Genomic DNA, 15,404 nt, shown 5'->3' on the forward strand with positions numbered 1-15,404 from the left:
ACACATCTATATAAAATGTAAATGAATTATTGTGGATTAAAAACAATAACATCCTTACACTCTGATTCCATATTAAAAGGATCATATAAATACAACTGGAGCAGGAAAATAACAAAATACATGCTGCTGCTTTTACTTTTCAGTCTATACAGAATAAAATGCAACCACAAAGTCATGGAAACTAAAAAGAAGAGGAAGCTTGTCTTTTCTATTGCTTACACCTGGATTAAGTTAAAAACTAAATGTGAGCCAGTGAAAATGGTCTTAAATTTTCACTGAGAAAATAACTCGGAGATTTCTCTTTTTTTCTCAGTGTTGATGTTTAATCTATTGTCTCTTGCAATTCACTCACTTTCAGTGAAAACACCTCAATTGCTTTTTAATTTTTACTGAAATCAAATGGCTCCAATTTTTATATTTTCAATCCTTTGCCTTCAAAGTCTGTATTTTTAATTATTTTAAAGAATTATAAAAAAATTTTTTTGGTGCTCTGCAGCCTGTGGGATCTTAGCCCCTGACAAGGGATAGAACCCATGTCCCCTGCATTTGAAGCCGAAGTCTTAACCTCTGGACTACCAGGGAAATACCAAAGCCTGTGTTTTCGTAAATACTGTCTTCTAGCTCAGTCATTCACTGAGTTTCACTCTAGACCAAGTCAGGCTCCTAAAGGATGACAGGCCAAAGCAAGATCAGGTTGCTCTCTGCAATCAGCAGGGAGGGTAAGTTTAGCTGAAAGACTGAAGTTCTTTCCGGGGAGAAGAGACAAAGAATCAAGAATAGCTCTTCTTCATGTGCTTACTCTTCTAGTAAAACTATTTGACAAACCTATCTTATTTCCAGACCAAGGCTAAAGAGGTACTCACAGGACAGGAAGGAGAAGAGAAGAAAGGAAAGTTCTTGTGTGATAACCTGACCATTTTGGAGCAAAACAGAGCCGCTTTGGAAGCTTGCTCCAAGGTAGTGACTGAGGGCATACATACCCTGCAGGATATTAGTCATCCAATTGTGTACTCAGATATAAACCATGCATCTTCTGCTAAGCCAGAGAGACATTTAATTCATTAGATCAGACCCATCTCATGCCTTAATCAATTATTTACCAAGTAAAGCTCATTAGGTCATAATATTAAAAGGGGCATGAAGGTAAAAATATTCTCATGCATACATACAGCAAGGCTTTTGCCAGCTGAGTCACTTCTGGAAAGGAAATGTAGCATTTATCTCCAGACATTGTCAGAAACAATGACCTAACAGTTCTGAATTTGAAAGCAACAGGACAGAGCAAGTATTGCATGCGAACAGTGATGCCTGCTAAGATGGAAACAGGACAACCTCTCTTTGACCCGCCCCCTCTCTCCCCTCAACCCCAAGACATACACACATCACTGGGTGTACTTTATCTACACATGCATGTATATGTGTGTGCATTTATAGACAAGCATTTTAAGCTTTTACTGTCAAATATCCCCACTAGGATGGAAACTCCTTGAGAAAAGAGACTTGGTATCTTTTTAGATACTATTATAACCCCAGCACCCAGAACATGAGATGAGTGCAATTGTGCGGTAATTTGAGCACTCTTTGGCATTGCCTTTCTTTAGGATTGGAATGAAAACTGACCTTTTCCAGTCCTGTGGCCACTGCTGAGTCTTCCAAATTTGCTGGCATATTCCATATTTATTTATGAAAATAAATCTTTTCACAAATTTTTATTGAGTGAATAAAGCTACTTATGAGCTATGTGGTAAAACATGTTTTAACATATCAATAATACTTTGCAAAAAAGAGTTCCCCTAATAATGGTTTGCACATTAGAGATACCAAACAATAATTCTGAATAATATTCTCTTAACTGATCCCTTTTAAAATTTATTCATTTAAAAGTATGACATAATTCAGAGAGTGCATATTTAATCCATTAGTAAAAGTGTGTGCACATAAAAGAAACGCTTTTGTTGATATTTTATTATATTCACATAAAAAATGGACAGAAGTAAATAAGGTAAAATCCAGAGACAGAATCTACAATAGAAACTATCCTCATGTAAAAGATTCCATGCTTGAAATAAAAACTGGCAATCAAATTTCAAGCCTCAAGAATGAAATCTTATTTTAAAAGCAATAATTAAAAACTGTGTTGCATCTGACAAATCTCTTGCCAAGCACCAGAACTTGTTCATCCTTAATTTATTCTATCTTACTATTTGAACAGTTTGAAGAACTAAGAAACTACAATTCTACAGTTAATCTTCATTGCATTTCTCCCTTTTACCTGACTGCTCACAACTCTCATTGATGATACTTTTATGACTCTTATTGTTGTTCAGACAAGTTGGATACTGGTGGTTTTAGAGCCATATATCTTTCTGAAAAATTCTCAAGAAATTTAAAATAAAACCACAGTGATGCTTTATTTTATGAACATGTCAATATTCAATCCATAAAAGCAACATGAACAGGAAGCATGGGGAAAAAAAACAAACTATATATATATATATATATATATATATATATATATATATAAACTTTGGTAGGCCTCATTCTCCAATTCAATTACACTTAATTGAATGGGACAATATATGCTCTTCGTTCTGGGACTCTGATTAAAACTCCCATGAGAATGCACAGTAAACAACATACATACACAAATTTAAATGTGAATAGGATTTATCCATCAGATACAGAACAGATTTGTGACTGCCAAGGCGGGGAGGCTAACAGATGGAAGGATTGGGAGTTCGGGATTAGCAGAGGCAAACTATTATATATAGGATGGGTAAACAACAAGATCCTAATGCATTATGATTTATCACAGGAATTTCAATATAGTTCCCTATACCATTGGTATAGGGAACTATATACCATTCACTGGTATAGGGAACTATATTGAAATTCCTGAGATAAATCATAATGGAAAAGAATATGAAAAAGAACATATATATGTATAACTGAACCACTGTGCTGTACCCCTGAAATTAACACAACAATGGAAATCAACATACTTGAAAAAGTGTAAAGATAATAAAAAGATCAATGCATCAGTATTTAGAATGGCAGTACTCATCACTGAATTGCATCTTAAATTGCTACAAGTAAGAGTCGTATTATGTATACTCAAAAACTGTCAGTGGAACAAGGCATGAGCAGATAGAGTAATTTATTTACTAACCAGGATTTACAACCAGAAATGGTCTTAAATTGCTCAGAACTAACTGTAATTTACGGTGATCTCCTTAATCAATTCAACTACTTCTCATAACAAACCAGATGTGACCTTAGTTATTAAACTTTAATAACAGAATATAATTGTGTATCAGTTCAGTTCAATTGCTCAGTCATGTACGACTCTTGTGACCCCATGGACTGTAGCATGCCAGGCTTCACTGTCCATCACCAACTCCCAGAGCTTGCTCAAACTCATGTCCATCGAGTTGGTGATACCATCCAGCCATCTCATCTTCTGTCAGCCCCTTCTGCTCCTGACTTCAATCTTTCCCAGCATCAGAATCTTTTCCAGTGAGGCAGTTCTTCACATCAGGTGGCCAAAGTATTGGAGTTTCAACTTCAGCATCAGTACTTCCAATGAATATTCAGGACTGATTTCCTTTAGGATGGACTGGTTGGATCTCCAAGCAGTCCAAGGGACTCTCAAGAGTCTTCTCCAACACCACAATTCAAAAGCATCAATTCTTCACCGCTCGGCTCTCTTTATAGTACAACTCTCACATCCACACGTGACTACTGGAAAAACAGCTTTGCCTAGACAGACTTTTGTCAGCAAAGTAATGTTACTGCTTTTTAGCATGCTGTCTAGATTGGACATAGCTTTTTTCCAAGGAGAAACTGTCTTTTAATTTCATGGCTGCAATAACCATCTGCAGTGATTTTGGAGCTCAAAAAAATAAAGTCTGTCACTGCTTCCATTGTTTCCCTATCTAGCTGCCATGAAGTGATGGGACTGGGTGAAAAAAATTTTAGTTTCTTGAATGTTGAGTTTTGAGCCAGCTTTTCACTCTCCTCTTTCAGTTTCATCAAGAGGCTCATTTAGTTCTTCTTCACTTTCACCCATAACAGTGGTGTCATTTGTGTATCTGAGGTTATTGATATTTCTCCCAGCAGACTTTGATTCCAGCTTGTGTTTCATCCAGGCCAGCATTTCCTATGATGTAGTCTGCATAGAAGTTAAATAAACAGGATGACAATATACAACCTTCTTGTACTCCTTTCCCAACTTGGAACCAGTCCATTGTTCCATGTCTGGTTCTAACTATTGCTGCTTGACCTGGATATAGATTTCTCATAAAGCAAGTAACGGGGTCTGCTATTCCCATCTCTTTCAGAATTTTACACAGTCTGTTGTGATATACACAAAGCTTTTAATGTAATCAATAAAGCAGAAGTAGATGTTTTTCTGGAAATCTCTTGCTTTTTTGATGATACAGCTGCTGCTGCTAAGTTGCTTCAGTCGTGTCCGACTCTGTGCAACCCCATAGACAGCAGCCCACCAAGCTCCTCTGTCCCTGGGATTCTCCAGGCAAGAACACTGGAGTGGGTTGCCATTTCCTTCTCCAGAGCATGAAAGTGAAGAGTGAAAGTGAAGTTGCTCAGTCATGTCCGATACAGCAGATGTTGCCAATTTGATCTCTGGTTCCTCTGCCTTTTCTAGATCCAGCTTGAACATCTGGAAGTTCAAGAATCATGTACTGGTGAAGCCTGGCTTGGAGAATTTTGAGCATTATTTTTCTAGCGTGTGAGATGAGTGCAATTGTGCGGTAATTTGAGCACTCTTTGGCATTGCTTTTCTTGGGGATTGGAATGAAAACTACCTTTTCCAGTCCTGTGGCCACTGCTGAGTCTTCCAAATTTGCTGGCATATTGAGTGCAGCACTTTCACAGCATCATCTTTAAGGATTTGAAACAGCTCAACTGGAATTCCATCACCTCCACTAGCTTTGTTGGTAGTGATTCTTCCTAATGTCCACTTGACTTCACATTCCACGATGGCTGGCTCTAGGTGAATGATCACACCAGCATAGTTATCTGGGTCATGATGATCTTTTTTGTATAGTTCTTCTGTGTATTCTTGCCACTTCTTCTTAATATCTTCTGCTTCTGTTAGGTCCATACCATTTCTGTCCTTTATTATGCCCATCTTTGCATATCTTTGGTATCTCTAATTTTCTTGAAGAGATCGCTAGTCATTCCCATTCTGTTGTTTTCCTCTATTTCTTTGCATTGATCACTGAGGAAGGTTTTCTTATCTCCCCCTGCTGTTCTTTGGAACTCTGCAGTCAATTGGGTATTCCTTTTCTCTGTCGCCTTTAGTGTCTTTTCTTTCCTCAGCTATTTGTAAGTCCTGCTCAGACAACCATTTTTTTCTTTTTTGCATTTTTCTTGGGCATGGCCTTGATCACTGCCTTCTATACAATGTCACAAACTTCCATCCATAGTTCTTCAGTTACTCTGTCCATAAGATCTAATCCCTTGAATCTACTTGTCACCTCCACTGTATATTCATAAGGGATTTGATTTAGGTCATACCTGAATGGTCTAGTGGTTTTCCCTAATTCCTTCAATTTAATTCTGAGTTTGGCAATAAGGAGTTCATGATTTGAGCCACAGTCAGCTCCCGGTCTTGTTTTTGCTGACTGTATAGAGCTTCTTCATCTTTGGCTGCAAAGAATATAACAAATATGAATTCGGAATTGACCATCTGGTGATGTCCATGTGTAGAGTCTTCTCTTGTGCTGCTGGAAGAGGGTGTTTGCTATAACCAGTGCATTCTCTTGGCAAAATTCTGTTAGCCTTGCCCAGCTTCATTTTGTACTCCAAGGCCAAATATGCCTGTTACTCCAGGTACCTCTTGACTTCCTCCTTTTTGATTCCAGTCCCCTATAATGAAAAGGATATCTTTTTTTGGTGTTAGTTCTAGAAGGTCTTGTAAGCCTTCATAGAACCGTTCAATTTCAGCTTCTTCAGCCTACTGGTTTCAGGATAGACTTGGACTACTGTGATACTGAACAGTTTGCCTTGGAAACAAACAGAGATCATTCTGTCATTTTTGAGATTACACCCAAGTACTGCATTTCAGACTCTTTTGTTGACTATGAGGGCTACTCCATTTCTTCTAAGGGATTCTTGAACACAGTAGTAGATATAATGGTCATCTGAATTAAATTTGCCCATTCTGGTCCATTTTATTTCAGTGATTCCTAAAATGTTGATGTTTACTCTTGCCATCTCTTGTTTGACCACTTCCTATTTACCTTGATTCATGGACCTAACATTCCAGGTTCCTATGCAATATTGTTCTTTAGAGCATCAGACTTTACTTCCATCACCAGTCACATCCACAACTGGCTGTTGTTTTCGTTTTGGCTCTGTCTCTTCATTATTTCTGGAGTTATTTCTCCACTCTTCTCCAGTAGCATATCAGGCACCTACCAACTTGGGGAGTTCATCTTTCAGTGTCATATCTTTTTGCCTTTTCATACTGGGTATACATATATTTCATACATATAGTTGTGTATAGCCTGGCTATAAGAGTTATAAGTTAAAAGAAAGGTCTACATATTATCCTGGAACTTCTCCAACTCTCACATTGCTGTCCAAAAGTCAATTTTTACTTTTTAAAAAATGAATCAAAATATATTTTTTAGGTTGTCACTATGTGTTTCTCATACAGAGTCCTACCAATTAAAGAAAAGTTGCCTCCTGGCTGTGCTTTCCTTTGCCATCCCCTCATTCTGTAAGACATTGAAACTGACTTATGGTAAGGACAGAGGGAGAGAAAGACATTTATAAACAAATGTGAAAAAAAAAAACAGTGCTCTGTAAACATAAAATTTAAGGACTACTTTTATCATTATTTGCAAGTAATTGCTCAATTTCACTGTGTAATCAAGATATTAGAGAACCCTCCTTCTTAAGCAAGACCCTTCATGCTCCTGCTGCCTATTTCTGACTTATTTTCTCCCTCAATTCATGACTTGATATCCATTTTCATTTAATTTTACCCATGTAAACATGCTGTACAAGGGGCATTAGAAATGTGCTCTTACTGACATCACTACCTAAAGAGAGCAATATGTTGATCGGAATGCATATTGAAATTAATTTGACACAGAAATAATCAACATTAAATCAAGAATAATACTGGAAGTACATTTAGAATGGATAAACAACAAGGTCCTACTGTATACACCATATAGGAAACTATATTGAATATCCTATTATAAAATATAATGGAAAAGAATATAGAAAAGAATATGTATATACGTATACAAAAAGTTATATGTATATAACCAAGTCACATTCTTACAGGAAGATTGGCACAACACTGTACATCAACTATAATTAAATGAGAAATTTTAAAAAGAGTAATACCAGGATGGGGGAGTAGTCTTCAATAAGGATGCAATGGAAAATTGGACCCAGAACAACATCAAAATGTCTTTGACATTTCCCCAAGTTCTCTCAGAAATGATTAATAACTAACAATCTAAAGAATTAGCAGGAGACATTCTCATTCTAAGTGAACTAAGTCAGACAAAGACCAATTTAATATGACATCCCTTATATATGGAATCTAAAAAAATGATACAATCGAAGTTATTTACAAAACAGAAACAGACTCACAAAATAAACTTATGGTTACCAAAGGGAAAAGGTGGAGGCGGGGATGGACAAATTAGGTTGAGATTAACACACACACGATATAAAATAATCAACAAGGACCTACTGTATAGCATAGGGAACTCTACTCAAAACTCTGCAATAACCTACATGGGAAAAGAATCTGAAAAAGAATAGATACATATATATGTACAACTGAATCACTTTGGTCCATACCTGAAAACTAACACAGCATTGTAAATCAACTATATCCCAATATAAAATAATAATTAAAAAAATAAAGGACTCCCTTCTCCCAAAAAATGAGTTAGCAGGAAATTTGCTCTGTAAGTATCATGTTTCATAAAACACCTCTTTAACACACAGATTCTCTGGAATTCCTGGTGGTCCAGGAGTCAGAACTCTGCTGTCACTGCAGGGGGCATGGGTTTGACATAACTGTGCAATGCAATAAAAAAAAAAATTCTCTAATATCCAAGAGAGGTGGAAAACTGAAGTCACTGCCAGTGAGCTTAGTCCAGGAAATCTAGGATGTATCTGATGCTGAATATTCTCATTTGAAAATGAGAATTAAAACAAAAACTACACTCATCCATTCCTGGGTTCTAAATCTGATCAAGAAAGGGGTCCTTCTCCACCACATACCTACCACATTCAGTTCAAAACAGCACAGGATTTTCTTTGATATAATTTAGCTTCTCTTTCTCTAAAATCTATGCTCTACCATTCTTTATGCTTCCATATCTGACTAAATGCTGTTCTTCTAAATAATAGTGATAACAGTAACAACAAAACCAATAATACATTTGTTGATCTCTTAATACGCATCAAGATTTTATGTGCATTTTCTTATTGAACCTTCACAACCATCCCATGAAGTAGCAGCTAATATTTAAACTGCATTTTATAGAGAAGAAAAATCATGTTTAAAGAAATTCAGTCATCTTCTTGAGTCACACAACTACTAAGGGGCAGAGGAGAGGCCCACTCCTAGGTCTGTCTAATTCTACATCCTTAATCTCTACAGTGACTGTACAAACAGTAGAAGGGCTCAAAAAATCACTTGGCTTAAGTGCTTGATTTAACAAATCAGAAATTAAGACTCCAAAGACTATGGCAGTGTCTCTTTGCTCCTGTTTCTATGATTATATCATAGCATCGAACACATCTACACCAACAATCCTCCTTTGGACTCCATAACTTCCCTGGTTCTCCACTTAACTTCCATTCTGGCTTTCTAGCAACTCTCCTTTGCCTGCCCATGTTCTAAGTGTCAGCCTTCTCTAGGACTCCATCCTCAGCCTCCTCCCTGGTTTGTCTATGTCAAGGTTTTGCAGACTGCAAAACATTTATTTTTTTAATTGGAGTATAATTGCCTTAAAATATTGTGTTGGTTTCTGCTGTACAACAATGTGAATCAGCTATAAATATACATATATTCCCTCCTTTTTGAGCCTCCCTCCCTCCTCCCCATTCCAGTACTCTAGGTCATCACAGAGCACCAAACGGAGCTCCCTTTGATATACACAGCAGCTTCCCGCTCTCTATCTCTTTTACACACTGTAGTATATACATGTTAATGCTACTCTCTGAATTCTCCCCACCTTCTCCCACGTTATATCCATAAGTCCGTTCTCTATGTCTGCATCTCTATTCCTGCCCTGCAAATCGGTTAATCAGTACCATTTTTCCAGAGTCCCATACAACAGTCTTCTCTTTCTGACTTACTTCATTCTGTATGACAGACTCTAGCTTCATCCACATCATTATAAATGGCATAATTTCCTTCTTTTTTATGAAAAGAAAGAAAGAAAGTAAAGTCGCTCAGTTGTGTCTGACTCTTTTTGACCCCATGGACTGTCGCCTACCAGGCTCCTCCATCCATGGAATTTTCCAGGCAAGAGTACTGGAGTGGGTTGCTGTTTCCTTCTCCAGGGCATCTTCCCAACCCAGGGATCGAACCCAGGTTTCCCACACTGCAGGCAGACGCTTTACCATCTGACCCGCCAGGGAAGCCCTATTCTTTTTTATGGCTAATATTGCATTGTATATATGTAACATAACTTCTTTATCCATTCATCTGTCGATGGACATCTAGGTTGCTCTTAGCATACTTTTTAAAGCCATGCCCAAGTTGCTCAACATACCCCTCTAATTACAGTTCCTTACTCTCTATATAGGGCTTCCATTCCTTCAACTACCCTACACGCACTTGTGATTCATATCCAACCCAAGCTTTGTCTAAGTTAAAGATTCAAAAATTTCAATTTCCCATAGACCCTTTATTTCCCACGACCCTTTGTACTCACCAGTGTCCAAAATCTCATTCAGTCCTTCATACCATATTTGTATATCTCCTACAATCTTTAACATCATCTCTCTTCCTTTGAATCAGAGACATCAGCTCACCCTTGAATCTGATACACTCTCTCAGCGACCACATTGAGTTCATCCTTAAACCAGTCAATCAATCTGACCTGAAATGTCTCTGGACCAGGCCATCCTATTCTAATGGCCACTGTCCAAGCTAAGCGTCTCCTTTTCTCTCACATGAATGACTATATCAGCCTTCTGATTTAATTGGGTTGGTTTCCCCGATCCACAATCTCTCTACCTTTGGTCTAAGTTCCTCTTGTTCATCACAGCAACACTTTTCAAAGATATTGACTATGTTATCCCTGCTCATCCCCACACACTCCTTCCCAACTCACTCAGAGTAAGAGCCAACCCATAATTATGGCACTAAGGAGCCTTCAAAAGCTGATCCAACTCCTACCTCCTGTCTAGTTTCTATCCTTCTTCCATCCTGCCCCTCATCACGCCACAATAATTACTATTTCCAGGACACACTTCTGTTTATATTTTTCTTTGGAATTAATCCCTCAAAACAACAGCTTTTTTAAGTCCCTCTCATTTTCATACAAACCCTTATCAACACCATCAACATCTTCTTCCAAGCCTACTATAAGCAGCACTTTTTAGTTGGGGGAATTTTTCCAGGCTCTGCATTTCACACTTCACCATAACTAGCTCTGTCTGGCAAGAGAGGTTAAGACCAGTATCCAGGTCTCAGACGGATTTTTCCAAAGTTAAACAGCTAGTTAAATGATGGCTATTAATTTTCTAAATGTTTTCATTTCTAAATATTCATATATTATTAGAAATCTCCACCAAAAGACTTAAAGCCATGTAATAAATCACCCAGATCATGCCTTCTCTCACAGTCATCTCTGATGCATCCTACCATATCCATTAATTAATTTGTGAGGCAAATGAAACATTCAAATCACCCTAAATGTTTTTATGGTTTTTTTTTAAATTACTTGTGCATTTTCTCCTGTGATCCAGACTACTTCTATCTTGGCCCAATGCCAAATAATATTAACACAAGAACAGTATTAAAATCACATAAAATATTAGGGGAAATGATTAACTTTTTTACTTATGTCAGGTGGCACTGGTGATAAAGAGCCCACCTGCCAATTTAGGAGACATAAGGGACATAGGTTCGATCCCTGGGTCAGGAAGATCCCCTGGAAGAGGGCATGGCAACCCACTCCAGTGTTCTTACCTAGAGAATCCCATGGACAGAGGAGCCTCGTGGGCTATAGTCCATAAGATCACAAAGAGTAGGACATGACTGAAGCAACTTAGCACACACATCAGTCAATGGGAGGTAACAGAAAAAGGTCCTAAACTTCTGGGCACTTTGAGAATGCTGACTTTGAAACTGAATTTGAGACTAAACATTCCAGAAAGAAAACTTGTTAAAAAAAAAAAAAGAACATTTAATGAAGCCCTACGTAATTAAATGTGTTCACTCTTCCCACTCAATTTCTTGTATTCAATGCTTCTAACCATGTTTTCATTATACAAAAATTTTCAGCAACTCTACTGATAGGCAGTGAAAACCTAATATGAGAAAAAACTTCAGAGGAGATCAACAAATGGATCACCTCAGTGGACAGACAAACCACAGTGGCCTACTTTCTATTACATAAATGGCCTGAACAGACATATCCTTAATTTATAAAAATTATATCAAAACATGGAAATGCAAGGCTTAAAGCACTGGGCCCAGGTACCAACCTCCGCTGCTCTTCACCGTGTTCTCCTGAAGGGACAGTGAGGCATTCATCCAAGTGTCCATGCAGCAACCTGAGGACGTCACCACCAATCAGATACCCTAGAAGGATTGAAACGCAGTCACATTTGAACTGTCATCATATATCGAAAGCTAAACAGATCATCTGATCTGATTTCCTATTTTCATAGACAGAGACACAGATGTCTGGTAAGGAGTAAGTACTGGACTGAAATAGCAGAGATGGGTGGGGTCACCTGCCTTCCACCCCTGAGCCCTGGGTTTCCAAGTCCCATAGTCAGTGATATTCCCACTACTATACATGACCTCAGCCTCATAAAAGCCTCCACTAAACATACAAGCCTGAATAGGCTCAGATTTGAACTTATGTAAGTGAGAAGAATCAGAACAAACTGATACATCCCAAGAAAACCCTGATGCCCAAGCACTGCTGTGATCCAGCACTAAGTCACACACCCTGGAAGATGAGAAATCTTGGCCTTAGCCTAACCAAGCAATACCCTGAGGCCAAAACATGGAGCTAATAACCCCTAGAAAGCTACAACTTTAAAGTACACACAAGAATAAGCTACAGTCGACAACAGCGTAAAAATAAGGAGAGCTAAATCTTAACACAAACTTCACTTTTAAGTAGCAATTGAAATAAGTTTTCTTAAATGTCATGTATCTTCATTATAGAATATTTTGACACAAACAGCTCTAATTTATTTGCTCATTATCACAATTCCAAAGATGACTCTCAACTCTGTATCAGGGACCAGCCTCCTAATGGAAGTGCAGTCTTTACCTTGGGCTGCTTCACTTCCTGAGCTGATGGGCGCCACGCTCCAGAGGGTCTGCTGGAAAGCAGCATCCACGTGCAAGCTGCCGTTACCGTAAGACAAGTGCTGCAGCAGAGGCAAAAGGAGGCATCACTACAGGCCCTGGGTGCATCTTAACATGCAAGTGCTTCTGGCCACTCTAACTGCACGCTGCAGACTTGGAAATGTCCACAGAGAACCTCTGCTTCAATCCTGTCACTGAAAAATGAAGAGACTAGTAGAATAAAAGTTAAGAGTTTATATCTGACTTTGGGTATTTTTCAGCTTCCTTCTAAGCATTACTAACTCAAGTCAGTAATTGGAAAACATACAAAGCAATAAAATAAATTTGTGAAAATGGATTATTCTGTTGTAAAGGCCTACTGTGCAGACAGAGGGCATTTATCATTAAAACTACAATTAAGTTTTTACATATCACACCATGACAGTGTTTTGACAGTGAAGTAGGTGAAATCTATAGGACTGATATGTCTTGGTTTTACAGGGTCCTTTAGGAAACTTTATCTACAATTGACATAATAGCCTTTAGATGGCAATACTTCCTAATAGGTATCAAAAATCAGGACAGTGAATGTCCTTCAAAATTCATTCATTTCAAATTTCAGATGTTCCTGCTTAAAATCAAATGTATTAAAAGATGGTCATATTTTACATCTTTAAGAGCCATAATTGATAAACTCTAAAACGATAAGTAAAGAAAAACAAAATTATGAGTATAACCAAATGCCTTGCTTATTTCATTAACCATTACCTGGCTGCTGCTGGAACAACCACCTCTTCTCTCAGAATCATCTCAGTAAACATCACCAACATTCCTATAATATTCCTGCAACATTTTCCAATTTCGACAACAGTTTAAGCTTTGAAAGATTTTAATTGCACTAGAACTTTTTCAGAAATCTGACTCTCCTAGTTAAATAAAGAGCAGCCACAGCATGAAAAGTCACACTGGTATATGTCACAGGTCCTTTTAATACCCAAAGGTCTCTCCTGCCTAAGTATACAAATATTTATTATATATATAATATTTATATTAAATACACTAAGTCACCAGCACACATAGGTACTTCATTTCCTTTCTCTTAAAAACAAAACCAAGGAAATTTGTGACATTTGACATATATGTAATTATCTAGAAAATAATTTTTTCAGTCAGTAAGATTAAGAGTGAATGCATCAGATTTAGCAATAACATGCTCTTACCCCTCACCCCACACCCTCCTATTCTCCTGAACCTGTCACTCTTTAGCAAAATTTCAGCTGAAATGCCTTTACTGAATTAATTTCTTCTCTGATGTGTTAAAATTCTTAACTGTTTACAAAGAAATCATATTCCAGCTGCATATACTTAGAAACAGAATGAGACATATGCCTACAGACAAGGCAGGTGCCAGATCAAGGACCTTATTGGGAATAAGGAGCCACTGCAATGAAAAAATAATAGAGGAAGGAGTACTACAATGTAATTTTCAAATCATTTCTAAGCCTGAAAGTCAAAGTGTTAATTGCTTAGTTCTGTCTGACTCTCTTTGTTACTCAATGGTCTGTCCATAGAATTCTCTAGGCAAGAATACTGGAGTCGGTAGACATTCCCTTCTCCAAGGGATCTTCCCAACCCAGGGATCGAACTAGTGTCTCCTCCATTGCAGGCATGTTCTTTACCGTCTGAGCTACTAGGGAAGCCCAAGATACACAATAAATATAAGCATACAAATAGGAACACCTCAGCCTGTTGGAAAAAAGTTTTTTAAAAATGTCCTTAAGATCATATTATACCATTTAAAGTTATCTAAATAATGTCCACTCTTCTCAAAGAAATATTCTCTAGGCATAACTCTTTTGGATGCCTCTGTTTAATTTTGCCACTTCACCAAGAAGGTAAATCTGCACCAGAACCACACTGTTTGTAAATTCACAGGTCTGTGATGTTAAATATTCAAGGCAGTAACAGTTTCAGGAACTAACACCAAGATGAGTTATCCTTAAAGCAAAAACAGATGTCCAAGGTTGAAAGCACAGTTGGCCTTAGGCTGAAACATGTAACTGCTCAACGTACACACCCTCCAGGGTACTGGAGGGACTTGGGAGAGTCATCTGCTCCCTTCTATCACCTTGATTCGCATGTTAGTGACTCAAGAGTTCTCAGACACATGAATCATCTGAGGAGCTTGCCCAAAAAAGGAAGATTTGGGGAATTTCCTTGGCAATTCAGTGGTTAAAACTTCACCTTCCAATGCAGGGGGTTGCAGGTTTGATTCCTGGTCTGGGAGCTACGATCCCACATGTCTCATGACCAAAAAAGCAAAACAAAAGAGAAGCAATACTGTAACAAAATCAATAAAGACATTTAAAATGGTCTATATCAAAAATCTTATTAAAAAGACAAATTTGAATTCATGAGGTGGGGCCAGTGCAGGGGAGGTGGGGGGTTGGGCAACCAAGGCCACTAATCCAAGAAGCACGCTTTGAGTAACAAGACTTTGTATGCCAGAAGCACACAATCTCAGGCTTAGAGAAGATGCTATAAATCCCCTCCCGGAGTTCTCAATCTGGACTCCACTTTGATACTTTCTGTTTCCTTTGTAATCCAGTGTATATATTGTATGCATTTTAAAAGCTAATGAGACAAGGAATATCTGACTGCCCAAAAGGTCCAAAGCACAAAAATTTTTAAGAATATCCAAATTTAACCTTTATCTGAGGCCTTCATTCACTCATTTATTTCTCTCTCATTAAGGGCCAGGCACTTGGGCCCTAGTGACATGATACTCTGGAAAAATGATCCTCCAGTGACAGGGAACACAAGTAAACAAGATATATCACCCTTCAGACTTCATTTTTTT

At 37.9% G+C, this 15,404-nt stretch overlaps 1 protein-coding gene across 1 annotated transcript in view; it reads right to left on the minus strand.

Moving 5' to 3' along the window:
• The window catches only part of RYR2 (ryanodine receptor 2), a 582,989-nt gene that overhangs the window by 437,019 nt on the left and 130,566 nt on the right, over positions 1–15,404 (minus strand). The window contains exons 9-10 of the mRNA XM_052640524.1: positions 12,528–12,627; positions 11,725–11,821 (exon numbers count right to left, since the gene is read on the minus strand). Of these exons, the coding sequence (XP_052496484.1) occupies positions 11,725–11,821; positions 12,528–12,627 (197 nt within the window). The remainder of the gene's footprint in view (positions 1–11,724; positions 11,822–12,527; positions 12,628–15,404) is intronic.

Source organism: Budorcas taxicolor, chromosome 5 (genome assembly GCF_023091745.1).
Source record: "Budorcas taxicolor isolate Tak-1 chromosome 5, Takin1.1, whole genome shotgun sequence".
Classification (NCBI taxonomy): Eukaryota; Metazoa; Chordata; class Mammalia; order Artiodactyla; family Bovidae; genus Budorcas; species Budorcas taxicolor.